This window comes from Rhinoraja longicauda, chromosome 3 (genome assembly GCF_053455715.1).
Source record: "Rhinoraja longicauda isolate Sanriku21f chromosome 3, sRhiLon1.1, whole genome shotgun sequence".
NCBI classification, from domain to species: Eukaryota; Metazoa; Chordata; class Chondrichthyes; order Rajiformes; family Arhynchobatidae; genus Rhinoraja; species Rhinoraja longicauda.
In genome coordinates, this window is record NC_135955.1 from 25,587,806 (window position 1) to 25,613,924 (window position 26,119).

At 42.0% G+C, this 26,119-nt stretch overlaps 1 protein-coding gene across 6 annotated transcripts in view; it reads left to right on the forward strand.

The window, feature by feature from the left end:
- Window positions 1-26,119, forward strand: part of LOC144590181 (A-kinase anchor protein 2-like) — a 387,659-nt gene that overhangs the window by 187,707 nt on the left and 173,833 nt on the right. For all 6 annotated transcript variants that reach the window (XM_078394993.1, XM_078394992.1, XM_078394997.1 and 3 more), the window contains one exon: window positions 7,039-7,740. In XM_078394993.1, the coding sequence (XP_078251119.1) occupies window positions 7,039-7,740 (702 nt within the window). The remainder of the gene's footprint in view (window positions 1-7,038; window positions 7,741-26,119) is intronic.

Consider the following 26,119-nt stretch of genomic DNA (forward strand, 5'->3'; position numbering starts at 1 on the left):
ATGAATGTGGTTTCAAGTCCCACTTCTAGGACTTGAGCACATAGACCCAGGCGGCATTTTAGGGCTGTACAAAGAGAGAGAGAGAGAGAGAGTATGCGGACTGCCTTACATGCAGTTCCTCAGACGTGCAGTGCACCCGTTCCTTCCTATGGCCCTGAGAGATACCTTGGCACCAAACTGAGGGAACACAGAGGGATTCTCCCCAAATCACCAAGACATTAGTCACCCCCTCAATCAACCTTACTTTTTTTTCATTCTTTCGCCATCACATGTGCAACATGGGCAACAGAGTGGTGCAGCAGTTAATGATGCAGCAGTTAGTGCTGCTGCCTCACAGCTCCAGCGACGCAGGTTCAATCCTAGTCTCCAGTTCCAAGCGTGCAGGTTGCTAAGTTAATCAGCTATTGTAAATTAGGTCGGTGGTAAATGAATTAGTATGGGGTTTGAGAGGGAGAGAGGGTAGAGAGAGGGTAGGTCACAGGGAAATAAGTAGAGGGAATGGAATTCCGCTAAGGGCCAGGATGGACATGATGGACCGAATGGCCCTTCCCACGCTATGAGGGAACAAAATATGTAAAAGTGAATATGACGCTGCTATTTGTGGGGACGTCTTGTCCATTATAAAAGTAATGACAGTAAAACAATTTGAGAAGTGGTGAGAGGAGATTATTGTGCTTTGCCTGTGTTGACGGTTCAGGTGCTTTGCACATTGAAACAGTTTGTCTTTGGAGCCCCAGTGGGTTTTCTCTCTGCAAATGTTGCAATAATCAAGGGGTTGCGACGTGGGAGTGACGTCTAGCCCTATTCAAAACCTGGAAACACTGATTGAATTAAATGTTCAGCGGCTTGCAGGCGAGCCTCGATATTTCCTGCCTCAGCTACCCTATTTAACGCCAATCATGGGATTGTGATCCTGTTCATTGTTTCCTCTGATCCAGCTGTTCAGTGCAAAGAGAAAGGCTGGTGCGGCTGCTGATTCGTATTGTTCTGCTCTAATACACTACTCCCGAGGACTCTGCTACATCAGCAGCAAGTCTCGTAGCCCTGCCAGTCATTTTGTTTTCCCATTTCCTTTCCCACCAACCACCCCCCCCCCTCCCCTCCCCTCCCCAAACAGATGCACTGAATTACGATTTTTCTCGGATTCTCGACCTTCCGACTCTCTGCTCACAAAGGAAGGAGACGATGAAAGGGGAGGACGGCACGGAGGAGGTAGCGGGTGAGTGGCAGAGGGGAGGGGGGGGTCTGTGCAGTCTAAATGGTACAGTTTTAAAGGAGGGGTCCAGGAGCACAGAGACCTGGAGGTGTCAGAGGTCCAGAAGCATAAGATCCCTAGAGGCGCCGTCTCAGATCTGTGAAGGTGTAGGGACAAGTTGGGAAGGCAGTGAAGGGGGGCGTACTGGTACATTGGCTTTATTAATAATAGCTGCACAGTGTACAAACGCAAGGAAGTTGTGTTGAACCTTGACGAGACATTGGGAAGGCCTCTGCTAGAACATTGTGTCATGACATGGTCTTGGGCAAGGCTTCAGAGGAGCATTGTGAGCAAGGTACCAGCGATGTGGGATCCCATGTGTGAGGAAGCTGGGGCAACTTCTCCTTAGAGAACAGGGAGATTCACGTTCAATATCGTGGAGGATTCTGATACAGAATTTCGGGAGGGGTCAATGACCAGAGGGTATTGGTCCAAGGCAAAAGAACCATAGGCTATGCGACGAGGAAAGTTTTTTTTTTGTTCTCACAAAGTAAGTTATCATCATCGGGAGGATGCTACCTGAAAGATTGTTATTGGGCAAATTAAATAGAAGAATTTCTTGAAGACAGAAACATGATGGAGTTGACTGCAATAACAGGGAATAAAATTAATTTGAGTGCTCTTTCAAAGCTGGCACAGGCTAAATGTGCCAAATACCACCCTCCTGTAGAAATAAGGAACTGCAGATACTGGTTTACAAATGCTGACTGGTTATGTTAACTGAGTGATCTGATGGGTGACAGTAAATCAGATATTCCTCCACTCTCCTCCTTGTCTATGTTTGACCCATGAGAGGGAGAAATGGCAAGTTTGACATTTCACCCATGATTTTTGCCCTTAGCCAGCAGGGAGGGAAACTCTCTTCTGTCACCAGTGCTGGTACACACATCTGGCACAATGGAATCGGTACCGGCGTGAATGAAAGAGAAGGCCAGACCAGCAGCTGATAGCCTTGTGCACAGCCACATCCTTCTCGTGCCTTTTCCTGAAGAAATCCCTATTTAATTCCCCAGTGCAGGATCAATGGCTGAATTATCCTAGGAGGTGATAATTTGGTCAGATCCCAATTCTATTCTCGGTAAAACTGGCCGTTGCATTAGTGGGGAGACATTGCAACCCAAAACATCGCCTTTCCATTCCCTCCAGAAATGCTGCCTGACCCAGCGTGTTATTCCAACACTTTTTATAGTGCTCAGGATTCCAGCATCTATGGTTCCTTGTGTCGTTTGTGATTGGGTATAGGCCTGGGGTCCAACAACATGTCACAATTTTAATAGTTCTACTTTAAAACTGTACTCTACTGTGAAGGATTCACTGGAATAGGACTTACAATCTTTCAGTGACATTCTAGTGACAATCGGAGTGGCACACTATCAGATGTGGCTGATTTGAACTTGGGTTAAACCATCTGCTATCTAAACTGGATGTACAGTTTCAAAGAGAGAATTCTCTCTGCTACTCTGACCAATATTTGTCCTTAAATCAACATTTCTACAATGGATTATCACATTAGCAGTTGCGAGGATTAGTTCTGCTCAAATTAGCTGCTGCATTTCCTATATTTACTCTAGAGTCACCAGACTACAAAAATACTTGTTCATTCTAGGATACTCTGGGATGTCTTTATTTAGGTATCAACACATTTATTAATCTTTCCTTATTTATAGTGTTTTGTCTACATTTTTCCAGGGTAAATCCATTGGGTCGTGAGTGAATGGGCCATCTCACTGACTGGTCTATCCCTTATTTATTAGTCTAGAAGAAGGACATTCGGCCCATCATGTCCATACTAGATCCTAGTTGAACAATCCCATCAGTCCTATTCCCCTTTTCTGCCACTTACTTACACTGGATGTAATTTCTAGTATGGAGCCTGACTTGCAAATTATATTTATCTTTGAAGTCTCTTTCTGCTTCACTGCTTGTCAAACCATTCGCAGCAATGGTCAACCTTTACAGGGAGTCCATTCTAATCTGAGTTGGAATGAGGAATGTGAGGGAGATCATATGGACCACAAACACCAGCACAGAACAGTTGGTCGGAATGGACTGCTTCTGTACTGTACATCTGGTGTAACTCAATAGATGTACTAAAAAATGCGTTCCTTGGTGCTGTCTACTTTCATATTTGCAAAGCATGTTATTTAAGTACTCTTATTTGCACCGCTACAGTTGTCTGGCCATGAGCTATTTTATCCCTTACTCTAACAAAATGCAAGGCCAAAGATTTAAATGCAAAAATTCAGATTGATTCTCGGCTACAATGGCGGGGAACCACTGCCATGTTGGAGCTGATTGCCGGTACCCTGCAATGCCAAAACAAGATGCCATCTGTCCCTTGGGTGGAAAAAGATTCCAATGCACTCCCTTGGAGATGAGCAAGGAAGTTGTCCTGGGGTACGGGCCAATGTATATCACAAAAGCATCACAAAAGGATTACAAAAGGATTATCTAAGCATCAGCATCACAAAAGGATTATCTAAGCATTAACAAACTGCAGTTTGTGGGGGTTTGCTGTGAGTAAATTGGCTACCACGTTTCCTAAGTTGAAGTGACAACATTGTAAAAGATCTTCATTCACTGTGAAAAAAGTTAAATAAGACTATTGAGATGCAAGCCATCCATCTCCCAGGCTGTGGAGGTCATTTTTACCCTGACATTATATGCCATTGGAATCCAGGAATCATTTTGGGAACTTTTCTCTGCACTTTGTTAAATTATAGAGTTTAGTTTAGTGTATTGTCATGTGTATCGAGGTACAGTGAAAAGCTTTTGTTGCATGCTAACCAGTCAGTGGAAAGACAATACATGATTACAATCGAGCCATCTACAGTGTACAGATACATGATCAAGGGAATAACGTGAATAACATTTAGTGGAAGATAAAGTCCGATAAAAGATGGTCCAAGGATCTCTAATGAGATAGGCAGTAGCTCAGGGCTGCTCTCTAGTTGTTGGTAACTCACTTACATTTCACACTTCACTCCAGTCATTCCCTCTTCTGCCCTTTCTCGTCAGGCAGAATATATAAAAGCTTCATAGCACATACCACGGTACTCAGGAACAGCTTCTTCCCCTCTGTTATCTGACTACTGAACGGTCCACACTTAACCTAAGGTGTAGATCCAATCTTCCAACCTACCTCATTGCGGATCTTGGACTTTTTTTCTGTAACTGAATGAATGAATTAATAAGTTTATTGGCCAAGTATGTGCATATACAATGAATGTACCTTGGTGCTCCGCTCACAAATGACAACACAAACATACAGTTAACAATTAAGAATAAAGTATAAACACAACAAAACAATAAAGATACAACATTACGGTCTAAACATGTGGGTGAAAATAAACGCGCAGAAAAGAAACTACAGACTTTGGTTATTGAGTAGAACTACCACTCGTGGAAAAAAGCTATTTTAATGTCTGGCTGTGCTATAATGTAATGTAACTGTATATAATGTAATGTAACATAATGCTGCGAAACTATATTTGGCACTCTGCTATTTTTCTCTTTGGACTACCTGTTGCATTTTTATATGTCTTGATTGCACTCGTGTATAGTATTATCTGATTTAATGGGATAGCATGCAACCAAAGGCTTTTCACTGTCTTTCAGTGCGCATGAAAATAATAAACCAATACAGATACCAAATATTAACAACATTTATTTTCCAGAGAGCATCTTTCACAAACTCGGGAAGATCCAAAACACTGCGAAAGGGAAATATAGTTTGAAGCATAGTCCATGTTATGAAACAGGAAACATCGCAGCCAATTTTTGCATAGTAAACGTGCACCAATTCTTTCCACCAGTTGCACTCAGTGATTAAGAAAGTGAAATATTCTGCCGGTGCAGGATCACTAATAGTTGCATTTTCAAAAGGCTTTCCAATGTATATTTTTAGTTCAGGAGAAACTGCACCCAAAGTAAATAGCAAATGGTTGTGTGTGGATTTTTTAAAACTCACTACTTAAGATTTCTAGATGGTGGCTGTATTATTTTTTGATAACACAGATGAAAATGAGGTAAAGCAAATTCCACTAAGTTATCACGCTTCAGCATATATCACTGTTGTCAGGCGAGGACAAAGATAGGCCTTTTCTTCCACTAGAGTTTAGCAGTGACCAGTAAGGTTCCCAAAAACATGGGCAGAGTAAAGGCCAAGCAAGGGCCGGAGAGCCTGAAACTGTAGCTGAGTCTGAAAGCTATAGTCCTAGCATAAAGTTCAAACATTGCAGACTAAGGTAAAGAGAAATCGTTTTGGAATTCACTGCCCCAGTGCCTCTAATATTCAATTTATTCAAGGCTGAAATGAATATTTTTGGGCACAAAGGCGTTTGGGGAATGCCCGATTGGACAGGGAAGTGCAGGTCAAGTAGCGGTTCAGTGTGATCTTATTGATGCTGGCAGAGGTTTAAGGGGCAGAATGGCCAATGCCTTCCATTTCCTAGAACAATTTGTGGGATAATTTAAAGTAAGCTGAAAGTGTTGACCTGTGGCTGGTTTTGTGATTGATGACAAATTGTTCTAGGAAATGGAAGGCATTGGCCATTCTGCCCCTTAAACCTCTGCCAGCATCAATAAGATCACACTGAACCGCTGGGACAAATCAAAATAGGACGTACAGGGTAAATGGTAGGGAATTGAGGAATGCAGTGGAACAGAGGGATCTGGGAATAACTGTGCATTGTTCCCTGAAGGTGGAATCTCATGTGAATAGGGTGGTGAAGAAGGCGTTTGGTATGCTTGCCTTTATAAATCAGAGCATCGAGTATAGAAGTTGGGATGTAATGTTAAAATTGTACAGGGCATTGGTGAGGCCGAATCTGGAGTATGGTGTGCAGTTCTGGTCGCCAAATTATAGGAAGGATGTCGACAAAATGGAGAGGGTACAGAGGAGATTTACTAGAATGTTGCCTGGGTTTCAGCACTTAGGCTACAGAGAGAGGTTGAACAGGTTGGGTCTTTATTCTTTGGAGCGTAGAAGGTTGAGGGGGGACTTGATAGAGGTTTTTAAAATTTTGAGAGGGACGGACAGAGTTGACGTGGGTAGGCTTTTCCCTTTGAGAGTGGGGAAGATTCCAACAAGGGGACATAGCTTCAGAATTGAGGGACAAAGGTTTAGGGGTAACATGAGGGGGAATTTCTTTACTCAGAGGGTTGTGGCTGTATGGAATGGGCTTCCGGAGGAAGTGGTGGAGGCTGGCTCGATGTTATTATTTAAGAGTAAATTGGATAGGTATATGGATAGGAGGGGATTGGAGGGTTATGGTCTGAGTGCAGGTAGATGAGACTAGGTCAGGGAGAATGGTCGGCGTGGACTGGTAGGGCCGGACAGGCCTGTTTCCATGCTGTAGTTGTTATATGTTATATGAGGTGCAAATGGATTTGGACATACTGTATCTTTAAAAAATTGCTTTCCCAGACTGACTGTCCTCGGCTGCAATTAGCAGTAAGCGTTTCTGCCCGCAAAAATTATATCCAAGTTAGAGTCATAGAGAGATACAGCAAGGAAACAGACCTTTGGCCCACCGAGTCCTTGCCAACTTAAGCACCCACTTTTACACCATTGCTAACCCAGTTTATTCTCTCACATTCCCATCAACTATCCCTTAGATTTTACTTACGATACGATAAAACTTTATTCATCCCCAGCGGGAAACCACTCGCCTATCGTGGCAATTTACAGTGGCCGTTTAACCTACCAAATCGCACATCTTGTTCAGTTGGTCAGAGGCAGGCCAGCTACTCCTATAATGTTTATGTTCTTGATATTGCAGCAATGTATGCCATGGAGATCAGCGTAGAAAAGGACAAGCTAACAGGGGAATCCAAGGTCCTCTCCACAACTCCTGTGGGCCCTGAGGGAGTCCACCAGAGAGGGGTAAAGGTGTACGACGATGGCAACAAGGTTGTGCACGAGGTATGTTCTGGAGGTGCGGTGGTGGAGAATGGAGTTCATCACTTAACTACGTCAGAGGTGGACCAGCTGATACACAGAGCAGGGAGAACGAATGTGGTCAGTAAATGTGTGTCGGAGGCACTGACTGTGTCGGAGAGCAGTGCGTCCCCAGACGATTCGCGGAGTGGCGGAGAGAGCGGACTGAGAAAGGACATGGTTGTGAAGGAAGTCCGGCACAAGGCTGGTCTGACGGGGAAGGTGGTCCAGCCGATCCCTCCAGGGCAAGCTCCGAAGGCCAGCGAAGACCATCCAGTGACAATGATCTTCATGGGCTACCAGAGTGTGGAGGACCAGGAGGAAACCAACAAGCTGCTGGGCTCCGAGGGCAGCATGCAGGCCGAGCTAGTGCTGATTGACGAAGATGACGAGAAGTCATTGCGCGAGAAGACTGTGACGGACGTCTCGACAACGGACGGCAACGCTGCAGAACTGGTGGCCGGCAAGTCCATGACCGAGGCCTCTGAGACCCTCTCAGCGGAGGAGAACGAAGGGACGGACACTGCGATGGAACCAGTCGCAGGTACAGACAAGAAAAAGCGCTGTAAGTGCTGTACTGTCATGTGACCACATCTCAAGGCTTTGTGGTCACACTGTCTCTCACTGACTTTAACCTCATTTTACTAATCACACTGCCTGTACTGTGAACTGGGAGGGACCTTCCTTAATCCACTGGAAACCTCCTCATGAATGCTCAACCAACTATGGTCTGACCCACACCAGGACCTTGTCATTGGTTAGACCTCCTTTGAGTTTGACATGGAACATACACTACAAAAACAAGTCATTCAACACCACAGTCCATATCAGTTTATGCCCCATTTAGGACCTACCCCCATCCAACTCTCACCCTCTCAGTACATTTAATCCCTCCTCCCACATCTTATAACTGCGTTTTCTCCTGCAACCATGTCAAGTTAGAATGACCTCATTTTAATCACTGACAGGGTTTCCCCTGAATTCCTTATTGGGTTTATTAACGCCTTTCTTACATTGATGTTTGTGTTTTCTTAGATAAATGATCATAAAACTTCAATAACATGAAGACTAAAAATTGAAAGAAAAGGATAGAATAACAATAGCCAGTTAATGTTACAACAAAACTCGTGGATAAAACATAATTTTGCATAAGCTTGTGATTCTGGACTTTCTGTGCTGAAATCTAATCACAAACATGTCAATGTTTGCCATTTGTTTCCTGAACAACTTCCTTTCCTGAAGTCTTTATTCTTTTTAAGTGTCAATTCATACCCATTAAAATTTTATCCTGCAATGCAAGCAGGCATTTGAATATATCATCCTTCATTCCAGTTCAAAAGACTTCCTGGTTTCCTTCATATTTACTGAGATGTTTCTGGCCCTGGTTTGGCAGGAAATTGTACAGTGGCTTCCAGGAGACCACAAGGTTAACTGCTCACCTAGAGTGTGATCTCTGAAGTATAGACTCGCCACATTGGGCTTCGGTCCCTGGTAATGCCCCATGCCCAGTAACTCTGATATCAGCAAGTGCTCAATCAAACTGGAAATAAACAGCAAATCAGGAAATAAAAATCACTAATCATCAACAAACATTTTACAGAGGTTCACGTAAAGTTAGATCGTATACATGGAATAAGGAAAACGCTGAAGCATCATTAATGAATTTTAAAATATATATACATGTACAATTTTGTAAAAAGATGGGCATTTTGAAATAACTAGCAAAGAGAATGACAATCCACCCATTTAACATTGGTTTTATTCTCTGAAAGGCTTCTTTTACCATAATTGGCTTATTATGCTGTTAAATACAGTTAATTCTCAATCTAAAATATTGGCAACTATCTGAAGGTCTTGTCAATTCACTGATTTCTGGTGAAAGTGGCAATAATGTTTACTGTGGAGATTACTGAGAGCAACTTCTAGATTTCTGTGCTTTACCCTGTGTGTGTGTGTGTGTGTGTGTGTGTGTGTGTGTGTGTGTGTGTGTGTGTGTGTGTGTGTGTGTGTGTGTGTGTGTGTGTGTGTGTGTGTGTGTGTGTGTGTGTGTGTGTGTGTGTGTGTGTGTGTGCGTGTGCGCGTGTGTGTGCGCGCGCGTGCGTGTGTCCCCCGCCCCAGGAGATGTGGTCAGATTTCTTTCATTGTAGCATCAATACCTTCACCATTATTCGCATCCAGTGAAGCAATCTGTGCTCTTCAGTCCTTGCTTCCGCTTAGAAGTTGCTGAAATGACACTGCACATAAGACCAATGCAGGCTGGTTTCAAATGAACAAAAGCAATCCCAGCGTAAGGATGCAGGGTGTTCTGGTTTGAGGTAGAATGAGTGCCAGCAAGGGAATGGGATAGAGGGATATCCTCCTTCCCCTGGTTTGACTTTCTGCTCTAGCTTAGTAGATAAGTATGCAATCTGGGGTAATTGAGCTTTGTAGCTGAGAGTTGTAAATTCAATTTTGGGTCGGTGTTGGATTTTGTTCTCATCATTGCTGGAGCTGCTGCAGTTGGCAAAAAATGGTTGCTCAACTAACTTTGATTAACCAGTCCTGATTGCTGACTGGAGACCCTGCTAAAGTGTACTGATGCATGGACATAAAGCCAATGAAGGATCCATATATGTTCAGTAGAAGCCCTGGCATCTGTGTAAAAAAGACCTTGGGAAACCAGTGAAAGTGAGGAGAATTGCTAGCTCCATGTGGAACGTCTTGCACTGATAAACATAGACAGGGTCTACCCATGGATTGTGGGTGTTAGCTTAATGTATGGTGTATAAACTGTTTCCCAAGAGTGCCACTATATTGTCAACTATTTATTTCCTAAAACCATTATCCATTAAGCAATATTAGACATATTTTCTCTTTTTGGTCACTAATGTACCTTTTAAAAACAATCAAAGTTTTGTTAATGTTCAAAAAGTGTTGCAAATAGTGCAATGTCACCAGACAACAATCGCAGCAAAACATTGAATGTCAGCATGAGATTTCCCAATCCCTTTTTGCTGCAGACAGATAATTGACATATTGTGCAAATCTGTATCCATTTTCACAGAAAGCCCGTAGGTAAATCCCAAAAGATGGATATCTTGTTGTGACATCCCCTTGGGTAATTATTATACAATTATTCTATTCAACAGCAACGTATAAGAATTACCCCTACAGCCGCCCTACATTTAACTGAGGTTCACTCTAAAAGGACCAATAGATGGATTGGGGAAAAAAAGGCAACTGCGAAAATGTTTAACTCTATTCTCAACGGGCTTTGTACACGAGTCACTAATAATTGCAAAGAATAGAAATATAAGATGGGGGGATGGGGAATTGAGGCTGGAGTTGATAGCAAATAATCAAATCTCCTTCGATGCACAGAAGCATCTTGCCTTTGATCATTGTTGTTTGAAAGCGATGCAGAGCTTCGAGGAGGAAACGGGCTCGAGACAGAAACAAAAACTTGAAAGAGAAGTCAAAGAACAGAGAGCATAAACATGCATTAAATCAAGAATAAATGCGAGTGCTTAAACATGGAGTCCCGTCCCGATATACAACAACGCAACGCAAGGATCTACCCAGTTAATAAACTGTGGTGAAGTTTGGGATCCATGCAGGTAGATCCTGATGTTGCATACTGGTACAAAGTCGACAACAGCAAACCAGCTGCACTCTATTTCCATTGAAGTTAAAATCAAGTCAAGTTGAATTTATTGTCATATGCACAAGTACGACAAGGTACAGTTACAATTAAAATTTGGGAGAAATGTGGATGTGCCATTGCTTTGTCTTGCACACTTGTGCAAGGTCAGAAACTGTCCTGGGTAAATAACATGACCTGAACTGGATTCTCAAAATACCAGTTACCCAGTCAGTCCATATAACCTGTTGGATCACAAAGGCCTTTGTGTGTTCTCATAAAGATCTCTCCGAACCTATTTCTTGAATTACATTTAGCAATTTCTGAATCAGCAAATATTTATTTTATATTGGTAAATGGATTTTTCATAAGGTCATGATAGATAGAAGTAGAAAGGCCAATCGGCCCATCAAGTCTACTCCGTCATACAATCATGGTTGATCTATCTCTCCCTCCTAACCCCATTCTCCTGCCTTCTCCCCATAACGTCTGACACCTGTAGTTTTGTATTGGTAGGAAATTGTGTGGGTGGGCGGTAGGGTGAAAAAGTCCTATATTTGGAATATTGGTGCCTTTCTCCAATAGCTATGATTGCACCGAGAGGTGGAATACCTTGCAGTGATTCCGGGCCTCTGGATCAGTTACAGTGGATGACAAGGATAACGTGACAGGGTTTGGCTTAGCTACCAGCTTACTTCTGTGATTTGAAGCCTGTTCATAATTGGCATCCTGTACAACCCAGCTGGTTCAACCTCAGCCCCAATCCCTCCTGGTTCACAGTGGTTCTATTACCCAACCTATTCATGAGCACAACAGAGAGAACTAACAGTAAGAAGCAGTTGTTGATTTTCTGCGATGCCTTTTGGTAACTGTGCCTGATTTTTTTTCTCTCGCTTTCTATTGCCAAATCCCATTCACTATTGGGTTTTTTGCCTAGTTTCAATTTGATTAAGGATACTACTGTTTATGAATGTTCAATGATATGGTCTATAATTAATATCTTGTTGAACTGATGGGCAATTCCTCATCCCTGTTCTTTCAATCGCTAAGAGTTGTGAATTTCCTACTTTTAAAGCAAATTTTTGACTCGATTATTACTTTTTTTCTGAGACATATCTAGCAGGTGACTAACATGGTTATTCAATCAGAAGGGTGTCTTTTGAATTGACCATTTTGTACCTTGTTCTATTGCAGTTTGTATGAGATTTCTACTTTATCTTTCCTTTTTTAAATCATTATATTCCAGAGAAAACTTAGTAACTATTGCTGTTTCTAAACATTCAATGCTATGTACGATTATTGTTCTCTGTTCCCTTTTCCTTTGGTGCCAGTTCCAACGAGCTCTTTTACATTATCTCTTCATGCTCCTCATCCACACACTGAAGCTTAAACAAGCACCCAAGCAGTGGGGACTTAAATCAACAGCTTGAAGTCATTATTCCCTGTAAGTAATTAATTGCCCTTGTTGCCATCATGTGCACAAGACCTGGCTTTTGATGCAGTATGTCATACTGAATTGAATATGCTTTTTAAAAAAAATAATGTGACACAAGAGACTGCAGTTGCTGAAACCTTGAGCAAAACACAAAGTGCTGGAGAAACTCAGTGGGCCAGAGAGCATCTGTGGAGGGTACGGACAGACGAGGTTTCGGTTCGGGACCCTTGAAAAAGCGTGTTTTTGTGGAGCACGTTGAACATAAAAATAAGTCCCAAAGTGCCCTCCAACCACTGTTCTGTCATTGAGCCACATTAGAAGATATTGGGGTAGGTAAGTGTCTGGTGGACTAAGGTTTAGTTTTAAGGATTTTCCTTAATGAATGAAAGAAGGGGAAAGAGTGTGGAGATGGTCAAGGAGAGATTTCTGGAGGTTTTGGCAGCTTAAGGGAAGACTCACAATGAATGAATGCTTAAAATAGGGAGTGAAGAAAACTCTGGAGGGATACTGCATCTCTATCAGATTGTTCAGTGATATGCCTGCTCACACACACCACACAAATGCTGGCATTCCAGCACACACATCCCACATACACAGACATGCTCAAGCACATGTCTCACATACACAGGCATGTCCACGCACATGCCTCGCATACAAAGGAATGCCCGCGCACACGTCTCTCATACACAGACAGACATGCCCGTGCACATGTCTCGCATACACAGGCATGATCACATACACGGGGATCTCTGCAAACACATCACATATATACGGACATGTCCACACATGTCTCATACACAGACATAACTGCATACGTCAAGTCACATACTTGGACATGCCCGCACACGTCTCACACAGAGATGACACCAGCAACACAGGGACATGCCCACATATACACCTTGCACATACATGGACATGAACATACACACGCGCACATCCTACTAATGGATGCCACATCACACAGAAACATGCCTATGTTCATGTAGCATGCACACAGGCATGCCTGCACTCACTCTTTTAATACAGTTTCCAGTTGTATGCAGGTAGTATATTTAAATGGGAAGTAATTCAAATGGGACATTGGTGAATTTAAAAAGTGGCTCAATTATTGCCATGGTAACGGTGAGTTATTTGCCTGTGGGACATTAAAAATAAAATGACTTGCATTATGTTGCACCTTTCTTAACTCCAGGATGTTTCATAGTGCTTTACTGCCTTTTTTACTTTAGTCACTATTTTATCATGAGGAGTAAAATCATTGATTTGTGCAGAAGAGGCTCCCAAAAACAACTATTCAATGGTGTCCTGATTGGTTAGAGACATGGTTGCTTGTGATTGTTGCATCTGGTTTTGGGATTGTCGAGGGAAGCAAATCATCCTGCTTTGTCTGGTCAAGCCTCTATGTAACTCCGGGTCCATGCAACAACATGATGACTATAAAGATCCCTCCAAATGGCGGGTTGGACCAAGTCCCCATTCTCACCACATGACCTCCAGTGCTTCATGGTGGTTGGCATGACGGTGGGACAGTTAAAGCTGCTGCCTCATTGCTCCAAGGGTCTAAGTTTGATCCTGGCCTTGGGTGATATCAATATGTGGTTCACACATTTTTTCCATGAGTTTGGAGAAAGTGGTCCCAGTGCTGGTTAGTTGGTTACTCTACATGGTCCTTCAGTGTAAGTTATTAAGGATCAAAAAGAGCGCTGGTGGACATATTAATTAAAAGATACAGCATGGAAACAGGTCCTTCAACCTACTATATCCACAGCAACCTGCTCACACTAGTTATACATGTTATCCTGCTATCACATCCACTCCCGACACACTGGGGGCAATTTGCAGAGGCCAATTAACTTACAAGTCTTTGTGATGCGGGAGGAAACTGGGGCACTCGGAGGAAACTCCTTCGGTCACAGGGAGAACGTACAAATTCCACACAGGCAGCACCCAAGGTCAGGATCGAACCCAGGTCTCTGGCGTTGTGATGTAGCAGCTCTACCAGCTGCACCAGTGCCGCCATAAGTGAGAGGGAATACGTTGCAATGGAGAGGAAATGGCTTTGCTCTCTGGGAACTGGTGTTGACCCAAGCATGCCACCATTTCCAAAAGAGGAATGAGAGATGAGCATTAAATATTGACCTCACTACCAGAGGAGGTAATACTAAAATTTAAAAAAAACAATTGATGCGTCCAGTTTTTCTAAAGGCTATAATACATCTTTTCGCAATAGGACCATGCAGAACAAAGGAGGTCCATTCAACTTTTCCATGTCAGCCAGGAGTTATTTAAACAATTCGTACCTCCAAATTCCTGCGTGGTTACACACCTGTAGATTACAGCCCATCCAGACACCTTTTAATTGTGATGAGAGTTTCTTCTTCCATGGTACATTCAAGCATTGCATTCCAGATCACCACTGCATGTGAATAAATTCCTCAACTCATCTCCAATCCTTCTACATGTCACCTTAGATTTATATCTTAAAAGGGTTGGTCTCTCTGCCAAAGGCATTTATTCACAAAATGCTGGAGTAACTCAGCAGGTCAGGCAGCATCTCAGGAGAGAAGGAATGGGTGACGTTTCGGGTCGAGACCCTTCCTCAGACTCTGATTTCTGCCAAAGGCATATTCATCCTGTTTAGTGAAATTCCCTTTGAACCAAGGAATCAGTAGGCTGCCCTGAGTGGGGCAAAAAGATAATCTTAAGAAGTGAATATTCTGTTTAAAAGTACAAATCATTTTCAAATGCCACTTTTGGGTGGGAGGCACACTCTTGTACAACTCGGGGAACGGAGAGTGGTCAGAGTATACAGGTAGGAAAAATACACTGTACCTAACCCATCCTAAAATCCATGTGCGTACAGAGAGATTATCACGTGATTTATTTTTATTTAGGTCATCTGTTCAATTCCTACACCAAACTATTGAGGATGTTGAGTCTTGCCATTAATTCAGCAGCGGAGGCAAAAATTCCTTTGTCAAACTCGTCCAGCTGGAAGCTTTCTTCTTTGTGCCCCCAAGGAGACTCGGAAGCCCAGGAAATGGAGGCAGGGACATTCTTTAAATATCCAAAAGTCGTATTTCAAAGACAACTGAACCCGCATGGAATTTACAGTCCATGTGTCCATATCTATAAAACCATTATGTTGAAAGACTGGAGCGACTAGGCTTGTATACACTGGAAATTAGAAGGATGAGAGGGGATCTTATCGAAACATATAAGATTATTAAGGGGTTGGACACGTTAGAGGCAGGAAACATGTTCCCAATGTTGGGGGAGTCCAGAACCAGGGGCCACAGTTTAAGAATAAGGGGTAGGCCATTTAGAACGGAGATGAGGAAAAACTTTTTCAGTCAGAGAGTTGTGAATCTGTGGAATTTTTCTGCCTCAGAAGGCAGTGGAGGCCAATTCTCTGAATGCATTCAAGAGAGAGCTAGATAGAGCTCTTAAGAATAGCAGAGTCAGGGGGTATGGGGAGAGGCCAGGAACTGATTGAGAATGGTCAGCCATGATCACATTGAATGGCAGTGCTGGCTCGAAGGGCCGAATGACCTACTCCTGCACCTATTGTCTATCTTTGTGATGACCTTGGGGTGAATAGCTTGGGAAAGGGGTGCTGTAAGGTGGCTTGCAGAGAGCTTGTGGGTTAATCAATTGCTCAGCCTTTCAAAATGAGGTCTCTTTATTACTAATGCTATGATTTATTTTTATAGTGTTGAAAAGAACTTGCTTCAATAATCTGAAAAACAAACTCTCATCTGGCAAGAGCACATAAGGAATAGAAGTGGGAATAGGCAACATGCCCCCTTCACCTGTTCTGTCGATCAATAACCTTACAGCTGTTCCTCTACCTCAAATGCATTCTTCTGCTCAGTCACTTTTATATCTCCCAAATCCTTTGAATAAACTCAATGACTGAACATCTAGAGCTCTTTGGGGGGGCAGCGAACTTCAAAGATGTATATATTTTCAGTGTGAGGGAATCATTCTACATATTTGTCCTAAATGACCAACCCGTATCTTATTATGGTGCCGTTAGTAGCTGTTGCAGGCTGAATTTGATCATGTGCTCGGGGATCTCCTCAGTGAAGATCCTAGAGTCCCTTAAAGATGCCTGCACTAGTTCCCTCACAGTATTTGCTTTCAGATTACTTGGGTTCAATTTGATCAACACCAACCTCGCTCATTGAGACCAATGCTTCCAGAATATTAGATTTCAAAAGGCGGTTAGAGTTGCCCTACTTTCAAACTGCAATGGGGAATATTTCATAACCATGAAAATGTTTACCACTGTAAAAATGTATTCCTGTAAATTCCTTTTATTTACAGAATCAAACCTATAACAAGAAATACAAAAACCTATTCACCAATGACAATGGGTTCAAGTTGCTTTGATACTTTTGTACATTAGTCTATCAATAGAATATCATGCTGATAAAATGACAATGGCCTGAAGGTGTTATTGAATATTGGGTTCAATGTCGTCATTAAAATCTAGGGCACTTCTAATGTAATCAAAAATAATTACTGCCTGCAATTGGTTAAATGTAGAGTTAGAACTAGCATATTTGAGCTGTTGATATGGTGGGGTAGGAGAATGCAAGGTTTCATTTGAAATATGCATGTTACAGTGGCCTTAAATGCAAGAGCCATCTGTAATAATACTCCACCCAAGTGTGCCCAGAATGAAGCATAATGCCATTATTGTTTTCACTAAATGAACACCACAGTTGAAAACAAAATCCTTTGGGGACTTGCCTTAAAACTTGTGGAAAAGTTTATCAAGGCAAAATGTATCAAATTTCCTGCCCCCACAATGGTGAAAATGCATCAAATCCTCTGATCTTCTACAGAAGATTAATGTAATCACAGGTACCACTGTAGGATGGGGTGTGAATAAATGTCGACCCCCATTTCCTCCATTGTAATACTGACCACACTTCAAAAGTACTTCTGCGACCGTAAAGCACTCTGGGATGTCCTGACATAGCAGGTGCAGGTGCATTCTAGAAATGCAACTCTTCTTCTTAGGATTGATGCATTGTTATTTTGTGGTTTTTCGCTTAATCTAGTTTATACTACATATTTTTGCATATTTCTACAAATTTAAAACAGGTGTTGTAAGTGCACAAGCTCCATTTACAGCCACCATTGTCCTTCATCTCCCCTGCTGAAGATCTTGGTCTTGACTATAAACAACATCCTGGTCTTGATAATAACCAGCAACACAGTGTTGTTGCAGATGGGACTAATGGTGCTTATTCTATGCAGCATAGAGCTATGATGTTAGAGAAGTGGGTTAAGTGCAGTAGATGGAGGTAAGTATGTCGCAGTCAGGACTGCCTCTGTATTGGGCAGTGCTAATTTAGTAGTGGGCAAAGAATATCAGCGATAGAGCAATAATGTGCGTTGTTTAACTTGGGTGGAGCTGCAAAAGGTGAAGGGTGGGATTGGAGCTGCAAAAGGTAAGGCCAACACTGCAGAGGATGGTGCCAAAAACTCAGATGGATCTAAAGGCACAGCTGCGGGATTGGCGTTTTAGTAGATATAGTATCAGACAGTACAGATGTTGCTGTTGGTCTGGAGTTATAGTCGGCAGGGCTAAAGGTGTGGAGAGAGGATAGTAATAGATTGAACTACTACAGAATGGGATGAGTTAAAAATGTAGTTGGTGGAGATAAAGCCGTGGTTCTCACATTTGCAGAACATTTTGATGATTTGGTTTAATTAGGTACACATTTAGATATTACAACCTTTTATTGTCACACTTTTATTTTACTTGTTTTTTACTTGTGTAGTTTGCATTTTTACAAAAATCCAATTTTTATATCTGAAATTTTAAAAATCAATCAAAAAAGATGCTATTAATCTGTACGCCCAACAGAAGTGGGCTTTCAGGTATTTAGACAAAGCTGATCTGGAAATGCAAAAGGCTTGAAACTCTAAAGTGCCTTTTATGACATAAGGAACATCCCAAAGTCATTGAGAGTTAATGAAGTAGATTAGAAGTGAGAAACGTGACAGGCAATTTGCATGCAGTCAGCTCCTATAAGCAACAAATGATCATTTGTGCTGGTGCTACTGAGGTTATATATTCTTTTGGGAACTGAGGATGACTACATGAGTGGACAGAAAAGGCCTTGGTTTAATACTTCATCCAAAAGAAGGGAGCTAAGCAGTGCTGCACTCCTTCAATAATGCAGTAGAATAAGTTTGTATCAGTTAATCTGGTCATAAATAGTTGGGTCATTAGACGGCTAAATGATGCTAATGGGAAGGAGGGAACAAGTTGCCTTTTGGCCATTACTCACTTTGTGAAATTAAACTGTTTGTAATTGGATATTGGCATTAGATGAAATGGGCTACGCCATTCTTACAGCAAAACATAGCAGGTGCATGTGCTGAGCTCAAGACTGCAAGTGCCAAGGCGTAATAACTGGTTACCACTTTAAGTACTTCTTCAGTCATTCCATATAACTGGGCCAAATCTAAAAGGCTGCTCAATGTATTAATACTTTGAGCAACTTCTTATCTGCCATTCAGCAAGAGAAATTTTTCCAGTTGTCAATGTAAAATGACATGAAGCACAATTAGTAAAATCCTTTACATTGATTTTCATCTGCTTTTATATTTTTGTTACAATCTTTCCACGATTCCACCCATTAAAGTCTTGTCAGATTGTTTTTAAACATTTATACAATTCGAATCATTTAACTGAGAGTTCTCTTAATGAAGCATCTAGAGAAAATTCAGTATGCCAGGAAAGTGAGTTAAAACCAAAGAGTGCCGCTGCATCACGAGGGGAGGGGAGGGGGGGGGTGGTGTTGGGAGGGGGAAACACCATGGTTTCATTGATAAATCCTCTGGCCAAATAAATGTAAAAGAGCTCGGTGACTGGGAATAATGCTGTGCTAACACTGGTTCGAACTTGCTGCATTTTCTGCTGTACTCTTGTAACCTAAAGTGTACTTGAACTGTACTGTTCTGTTCTGATAAACTGCCACTGGCCAAGCTGTAACTTCAGCTTCTCTTCTGTACCGAATTAATATGAATAAACTGGCTCTACACCGTGTCTACACAAGATGGTCTCTGCTACATTTCTTTCTAACCTTCACTTTGTAAGATACTCCAGACTGCAAAAAGAAGCACTGTTCTGATATCACAGCTTGCACTAAAAGGTTACTAATCTCTTTAACTTCCACTCTGCACGAGCATGTACCTCTGTTCTCACTGTTTCTACCACTGCAGCAGCTTGTTACTGCCTTAAGCAAGTGCCTTTTACACTTGGATTCCTGGGGTGTTAGGCAATGTGGACTCTCTGCAGGAAAGGCAATGAGATGCGGAGGTCGATCATTAAAAGAAGCACAATGCCCTTCATGAACTGAAATGCTTTCCTGTCAATGAAGAGGTACTTTAAAGTGAAGTCATGGTATTTAAAAGTAGTCATGGTATTTAAAGGTGTAGTCATCAATGCAGTACAGCAAGCAGGCACTTTGCAGTATAGCAGGCACGGCAGCCACATTGTACTTAGCATAGTCTCATAAATAACTGTGCAAATGACCAGGCTGTTCATTTTAGTGATATTGGTTCAAGTGTAAATGACAGCCAGGAAATTATTTTTCCTCCTTCAGAATAGTTATATGGGATCATTTGGATATACCTGGGTGGATAAAGAGGTGTTCAGTTTAATATCTCATTCTCAAGATAGCAGCTTCGATAAAGTATCACTCCCTCGGTACAAAAGTGTTATCTTAGATTTTATCCTTAAGTCTCTGGAGAGAGGCACAGATTTAGTAGCTCCAGTGGTGTAAGCTCTACCAACAGCTGCAAAAAGTATTTGCCAAGAGTTCATTTCATTTCACTGTGGTACTGAAATGAAGGTCGGTGTGGTTGATACTCCAAACCAACAGGGCTAAGTCCCACCTAACAGAACATGCAGACACAAAAAGAAGCATCTCACATTCAGCCATGGAACAAAACATGGTTAAATAACCGAATGGTAATCTCACAAAGGATAATGTATATACCCAATGTCATTCAACATCTTTCCAAATTGAAGGAGAAAACAGAAATTATGTTGGTGCAGGAGAAAAGGTAAATTAAATGGATATTAAGAAACGGGCCCTTCAGCCCAACTTGTCCATGCCAAGCACGATGCCCCATCCAGGCTAGTCACAGTTGCCGGTGTTTGGCCCATATCCCTCTGAACCGTTCCAAATGTACCTGTCCAATTGTCTTTCAAATAGTGTTATTGTACCTGCCTCAAACACTTCCTCTGGCAGCTCGTTCCATATACAAACAACACTTGATTCCCCAACCTGGGGAAAAGACTGTGCATTCAACCTATCTTAGTTTAGTTTATGATGGTCACTTGTACTGAGACACAGTGAAAAGCTTTTGTTTGCATGCTATTCAGTCAAAGAAAAGACTATACATGAATACCGTCAAGCTGCCAAAGTGTATGCCACATGATTTTATACACCTTTATAATATCATCCTATGCTCCAAGAAATCAAGCCAATTCAGTCCAGCCTCTCCCTATAACTCAGGCCATCGAATCTTGGCAACAACTTTGTAAATCGTCTCTGCACCCTTTCCAGCTTAATGCCATCGTTCCTATATAAGGGTGACCAAAATTGAACACATATGTGTGGCACGGTGGCGCAGCGGTAAAGTTGCTGCCTTACTGTGCCAAAGTCCCAGGTGTGATCCTAACGACAGGTGCTGCTGTACGGAGTTTGTACATTCTCCCCGTGACTGCATGGGATTTCCCCGGGTGCTCCAGTTTCCTCCCACACTCCAAAGACGTACAGGTTTGTGGGTTAATTTATCTTTGGTAGAAATTGTAAATTGTCGCTGATGTGTAGGATAGTGTTAGTGTGTGGGACTCGTTGGTCGGCGCGGACTCGGTGGGACAAAGGGCCGGTTTCCGTGCTGTATCTCTAAACTAAACTAATACTCCAAGTGTGGTCTCACCAACTCCTGTACAACTGCAACATAAAGCCCCAATTTTAATGTGGCCAGAGCAATTCAAGGCCAATATTTGTGGCCTGCATGTGCATCCTCCCATGCCTCTTCATCTAACTAAAAATACAAAATAGAGATGAAATGTTGGCAATTCCTGTTTTTTTTTTTAATGTCCTACCTCTGGAAAAGTTTCCATCTCCTGGTCAGGAGTAAGCCATGGTGGGAGTTATACACTATCGTGAAAGTTTTTAGTTTGAGATGTTAGTTTTTAGTTTGAGAAGAGGCACTTGAGGTTGGGTGAGCAGAGCATGATGCATGGCAGAATGTGGGAGGTGGAGGTTCAGCTGAGATGGAGTTTATGTCAGGTTGGTTAGCTGATAGACAATTAGACAAATCCTCAAGAAGTGACAAAGAGTTTGGACGAAGTTTAATGAATTGAGGTAGAGGCAGAGGATGGGATGGAAGGTGGTGATGTGGCATTGATGATGGGAATGGCCATAGTGTCCTACAGCACAGGCATAGGCTTTCTTGCCCATCAAGTTGCAGGCCATCAAGTACTTATCTGAACTGATCCAATTTTCCAGCATTGATTCATAACCTTCCATGTGTAGGAAAATAACTGCAGATGCTGGTACAAATCGAAGAGCATTCATATAGTTGCTTCCTAAATGCTGTGAGAATCTCTTTCTCCACCACCTCCTTATGCAGTTCCAGATTACAACTAACCTCTCGGTGAGAATATTCTCTTTCAGGTTCCCTCTAAATCTTGTACCCCTTACCTTAAACTTATGCCCTCTGGCTTCACACACCTCTGCATCGGGGAGAGGTTTTATATTAACATATCTTCTGTCAGGTGCTCCTCTGCCTCCACTACTCCAAGAGAAACAAACCCAGCTAATTCAGTCTCTCCTCATAACTGAAATGCTCCATCACAGGCAACATCTTCTGCACCCTCTCCAGTGTAATCATATCCTTCCTATAAGGCGGTGACCAGACTTTCACACTTTATTCCAGGTAAGTACTAGCCAATGATTTATACTGTGGTACCATATCCTCACTACTCATATTCCATATCCCGTATGCATCCTTAACCATCTTATCTACCCCTGCTGCCACCTTCAGGAACCTTTGTACTTGCACACCAATATCTGTCAATACTCCTCAATGTCAATGTCCCTCAATACTCTCTAGTACCTTCCATTCATTGTGTGCCTTACCCTTATTAGTCGTCCTAAAGTGCATCATCTCACAATCCATCTGCTATTGCCTTGCCCATCTTATCAACTCATCATTATCATCCTTAGCCTAAAACAACCCTGCTCACTATTAATAACATCCTTTGCAATCATACATTATGCATTCATATCCAAATAGCTATGTTTCTAATAAATAGTAAAGATACCTGCCATCACTATTATACACCATTGATCGTAGGTTTTCAATGACAAATCAGCCCTCTTTCATTAGCCTCAGGTTTCCTATTATGTGAATTTCTGGCCTAATTCCCCCTTATGCCAAGAGGTCTGACATTTGGGATGAGTCTTCCATGTAGGACCTTATCAAAATCTTTATTGAAGTTCATATAGATTACATCAACTGCACTGCCCTCATCAATATACTTTGATTATACTTTTCTACCTGTTTGAAACAAAGCAATCAAATTTGTCAGAAGGGACCCCCCTCCCCCGACAAAGTCTCCTGATTATCTTTGATTAATCTCTTCCTTTTCAAGTGTAGCTTAAATCCAGCTCTCAAAGTTTTTTCAGTCAACTCCAAACCACTGACATTAGATTCACTAGGCTGGTGTTACCTGTCTTATCCCTGTTGTCCTTCTTGAATAGAGACCTTGAATAGAGACTGTATCAAGAGTCAAGAGTGTTTAATTGTCAGATGCACTGACAATGGAACAATTCAATTCTTGCAACAGCAAAACAGATCTCCAGTCATCAGGCATCTCACCAGTTACCAGTGAAGACTTACAAGTGCCTGGAGCCATAGCAATTCCACTCTAGCTTCCCATCATTGACTAGGATACATCTCAAGCCCATGGAATTTATCCACCTACAAGCCCGCTAAGATATCTCACATCTTTTTTAATGATAACATGTTCTAGTATTTCACTGTTCCTCTCCATGAATTTTCCAACTATAAGGTCCTTCTCCTTCGTAATACATATGAGAAGTATTCATGTATACATATCCTATACGTATAAAACACTTTGGGAATTTCCTTAATCTTGTCTGCTAATGATGTCTCATAGGTTGGTAGAAGGGACCGGACCCGACCCGAAACGTCACCTATCCATGTTCTCCAGAGATGCTGCCTGACCCAATGAGTTACACCAACACTTTGTGTCTTCATTTTTTGAAACCCAGCACCTGCAGTTCCTTGTGCTTCCATTCTCATTCTGCCTCATTGCCCATCTAATTTCCACCAGCTTCCTTTTATCACTTTATCCAACCTGCAATATCTGTTGAATCCAGGGTTCCTTGGAATTGTTGTCCTTACCTCTCACTCTTTCAGGAAAATGTTGGCCTGGAGCTCTCGCTATTAACATTTGAATGCCTTTCACTTTTTGAATGTAGACTTACCTACCAGTGGTTACTTCCAGTATACTTTTGTGAGGTCCTGTCTTATGGTGTTGAAATCAGCCTTCTCCTAATTCAGAACCTTATTTTCTGGTTCACCTTTCCCACTTGAAAATCACAGAGTTTTAGTCATTATCTCCAAAATGCTCTCCAGCCATTTGCTTGCTTTCATTTCTTAAACTTAGGTCCAGTTTGGCCCTTTCTCCAATAGTATTTATGTCCTGGCACAAAAAAAATCCACACTTTAAATTACATTTGATTGTTGCATTAAGTTTTATACTTAATCAGAAGTCATATGGGTTTCTTATAAAATGCCTAAATGAAAATAGCATGGTTCAAACAGACTGGGAGAGAGACTGCACTGATTAGGTAAATATGAGGTGTATGGCAGAAGTTCACCAAAGGCACTGTAAGAAATCACTTTCCATTTTGTGAGTGATAATGATCACACATTGAACTTCATTTCTAAAATTTGTTTCCACTGATGTCAATGCAATTGAATTTCAGACCCAGAGTTCAATGCACATGTCATTTCATCGTGTATTTAGGACACACAATAGAGGAAAATACTGCCCAGTGATTAACCGGATGAAGCTGTAATACATCTGATGCCAATCACTAAGCTAAATAAATATTCCATAGCTGCATCAAATTCAATGGTTCCTGTAGTTCACCCCAGTAGTGCTACAGCTAATTCATCAGCTCCAGGATTCTTTGAGAATAAATGGGGGGATGGGGGCACAATTAATAAAATCAGTGCCACTAAGTTTAGATAAAAGTTTGAGTCAATATATTGATCGGTTTCAATCAGTCATAGGGACTTCTAATTAGTTGATGGTCACAATCTGTGGTCTCCCAGCCACATGCCGGATAAAAAATAATTCAGTGCCTTACTTTTTTAGGCTCATGGTTCCATTTCCTTCATGGATAATTCCACAGGCAAGTAATCAATCTATTCCCAAGCTTTTGCCCATAATTTTTTTTATCCATTTGATGGATGGAGAAGGCAGTGTAGAAATGCCTCATCACTCCCACACAACAGAAGTCTGTCCGTTGGATCACAATCTCACATAACCAGCTTGAGAATCCAGGCACTCATTTTGGGCAGGGAGGCATTGTTTTATTCCTGGAAATTATGGGAAGTGGTCAGTGATGCAGTTCTTCAAGAACTGAATCATCTAGAATGTGTATAAGAAGAAATGTGTCATGGAATCCTTAAGGGGAGAAAGGAAGTTGTTGATACTCCGGTATTTCGAGGAACTCCATGAGTACAAGCTTTGTCCCAGAGAACTAGATTACTCAAACAGTGGTGGCTGGGAAACCAAAGACTGGTCTGTCCATTAATGATGGTATACCGTTGTTTGGTAGTGTTCCATGGGGCCTCAGTACAAGTTCAGATAAACTATCCAGGTTTGGAACCAAAAAGGTTCATAAGAAACACAATGGGATAGATCTTTCACGAGATGAAATCAAATAGGGCAGTGCAAACTTATACAGTTTTCCCAGCTCCCAGCTGGACAATCGAGCAGCTGATCCCACAGCTAGTTACCCTGGCACACTGCCAGTGGATTGAAGTCAATGGGAGAAGTCAAACCCGAGCACAAGGATAGTGAACAATTTTTACTTGCATTTATTTACATTAGTTCAAAAGTTTTATTTGTTTTAAATGTGTGTTTTGACTTTTGGCTTCAAAATTGTTACTTAATACTTTTAAGTCATTTAACATTTTTAATTTTGGGCCGCTCTTCAGTGATTGTGAAAAGCGATACCAGTCATAAACGCTCAAATTTAAGCATTGCGTAGGAAGGAACTGCAGATGCTGGTTTATACCGAAGATAGACACAAAGTGTTGTAGTAACTCAGCGGGTTAGGCAGCATCTCTGTAGAAAAGGAATAGGTGACGTTTCGGGTCGGAACCCTTCTTCAGGCATCAACTTAAACAGTAGGTTTGACCGTGCTGAGCTGGAATGATGAACAATTATTGTCCGTACTGCCGGACATCAGGTCCGGGAAAGGTCCCCTGTTGCTTCAGGCCTTGGTGATGTGCAGTGGCCAAGAACACAGATGCACAATGCACCCAGCATCCTGGTGGAGAGAGAGAGGCTCCTTTCATCCACTCTGCTATTCAGTTGTTCCTCAAAACCATGATAATCTTGTCTCACAAAACATCCCAAAGGTGGCGACCTTTGAAAATTATGAGGATTCAGTAACTAGGATTAGCTTGGATTTTCAGAACTGATTTGAAAAATATTTCCACTGTGTCGACCTTCCAATCAGTAAAGCCAATTGAATTATCTGGACTCAAAACTACATG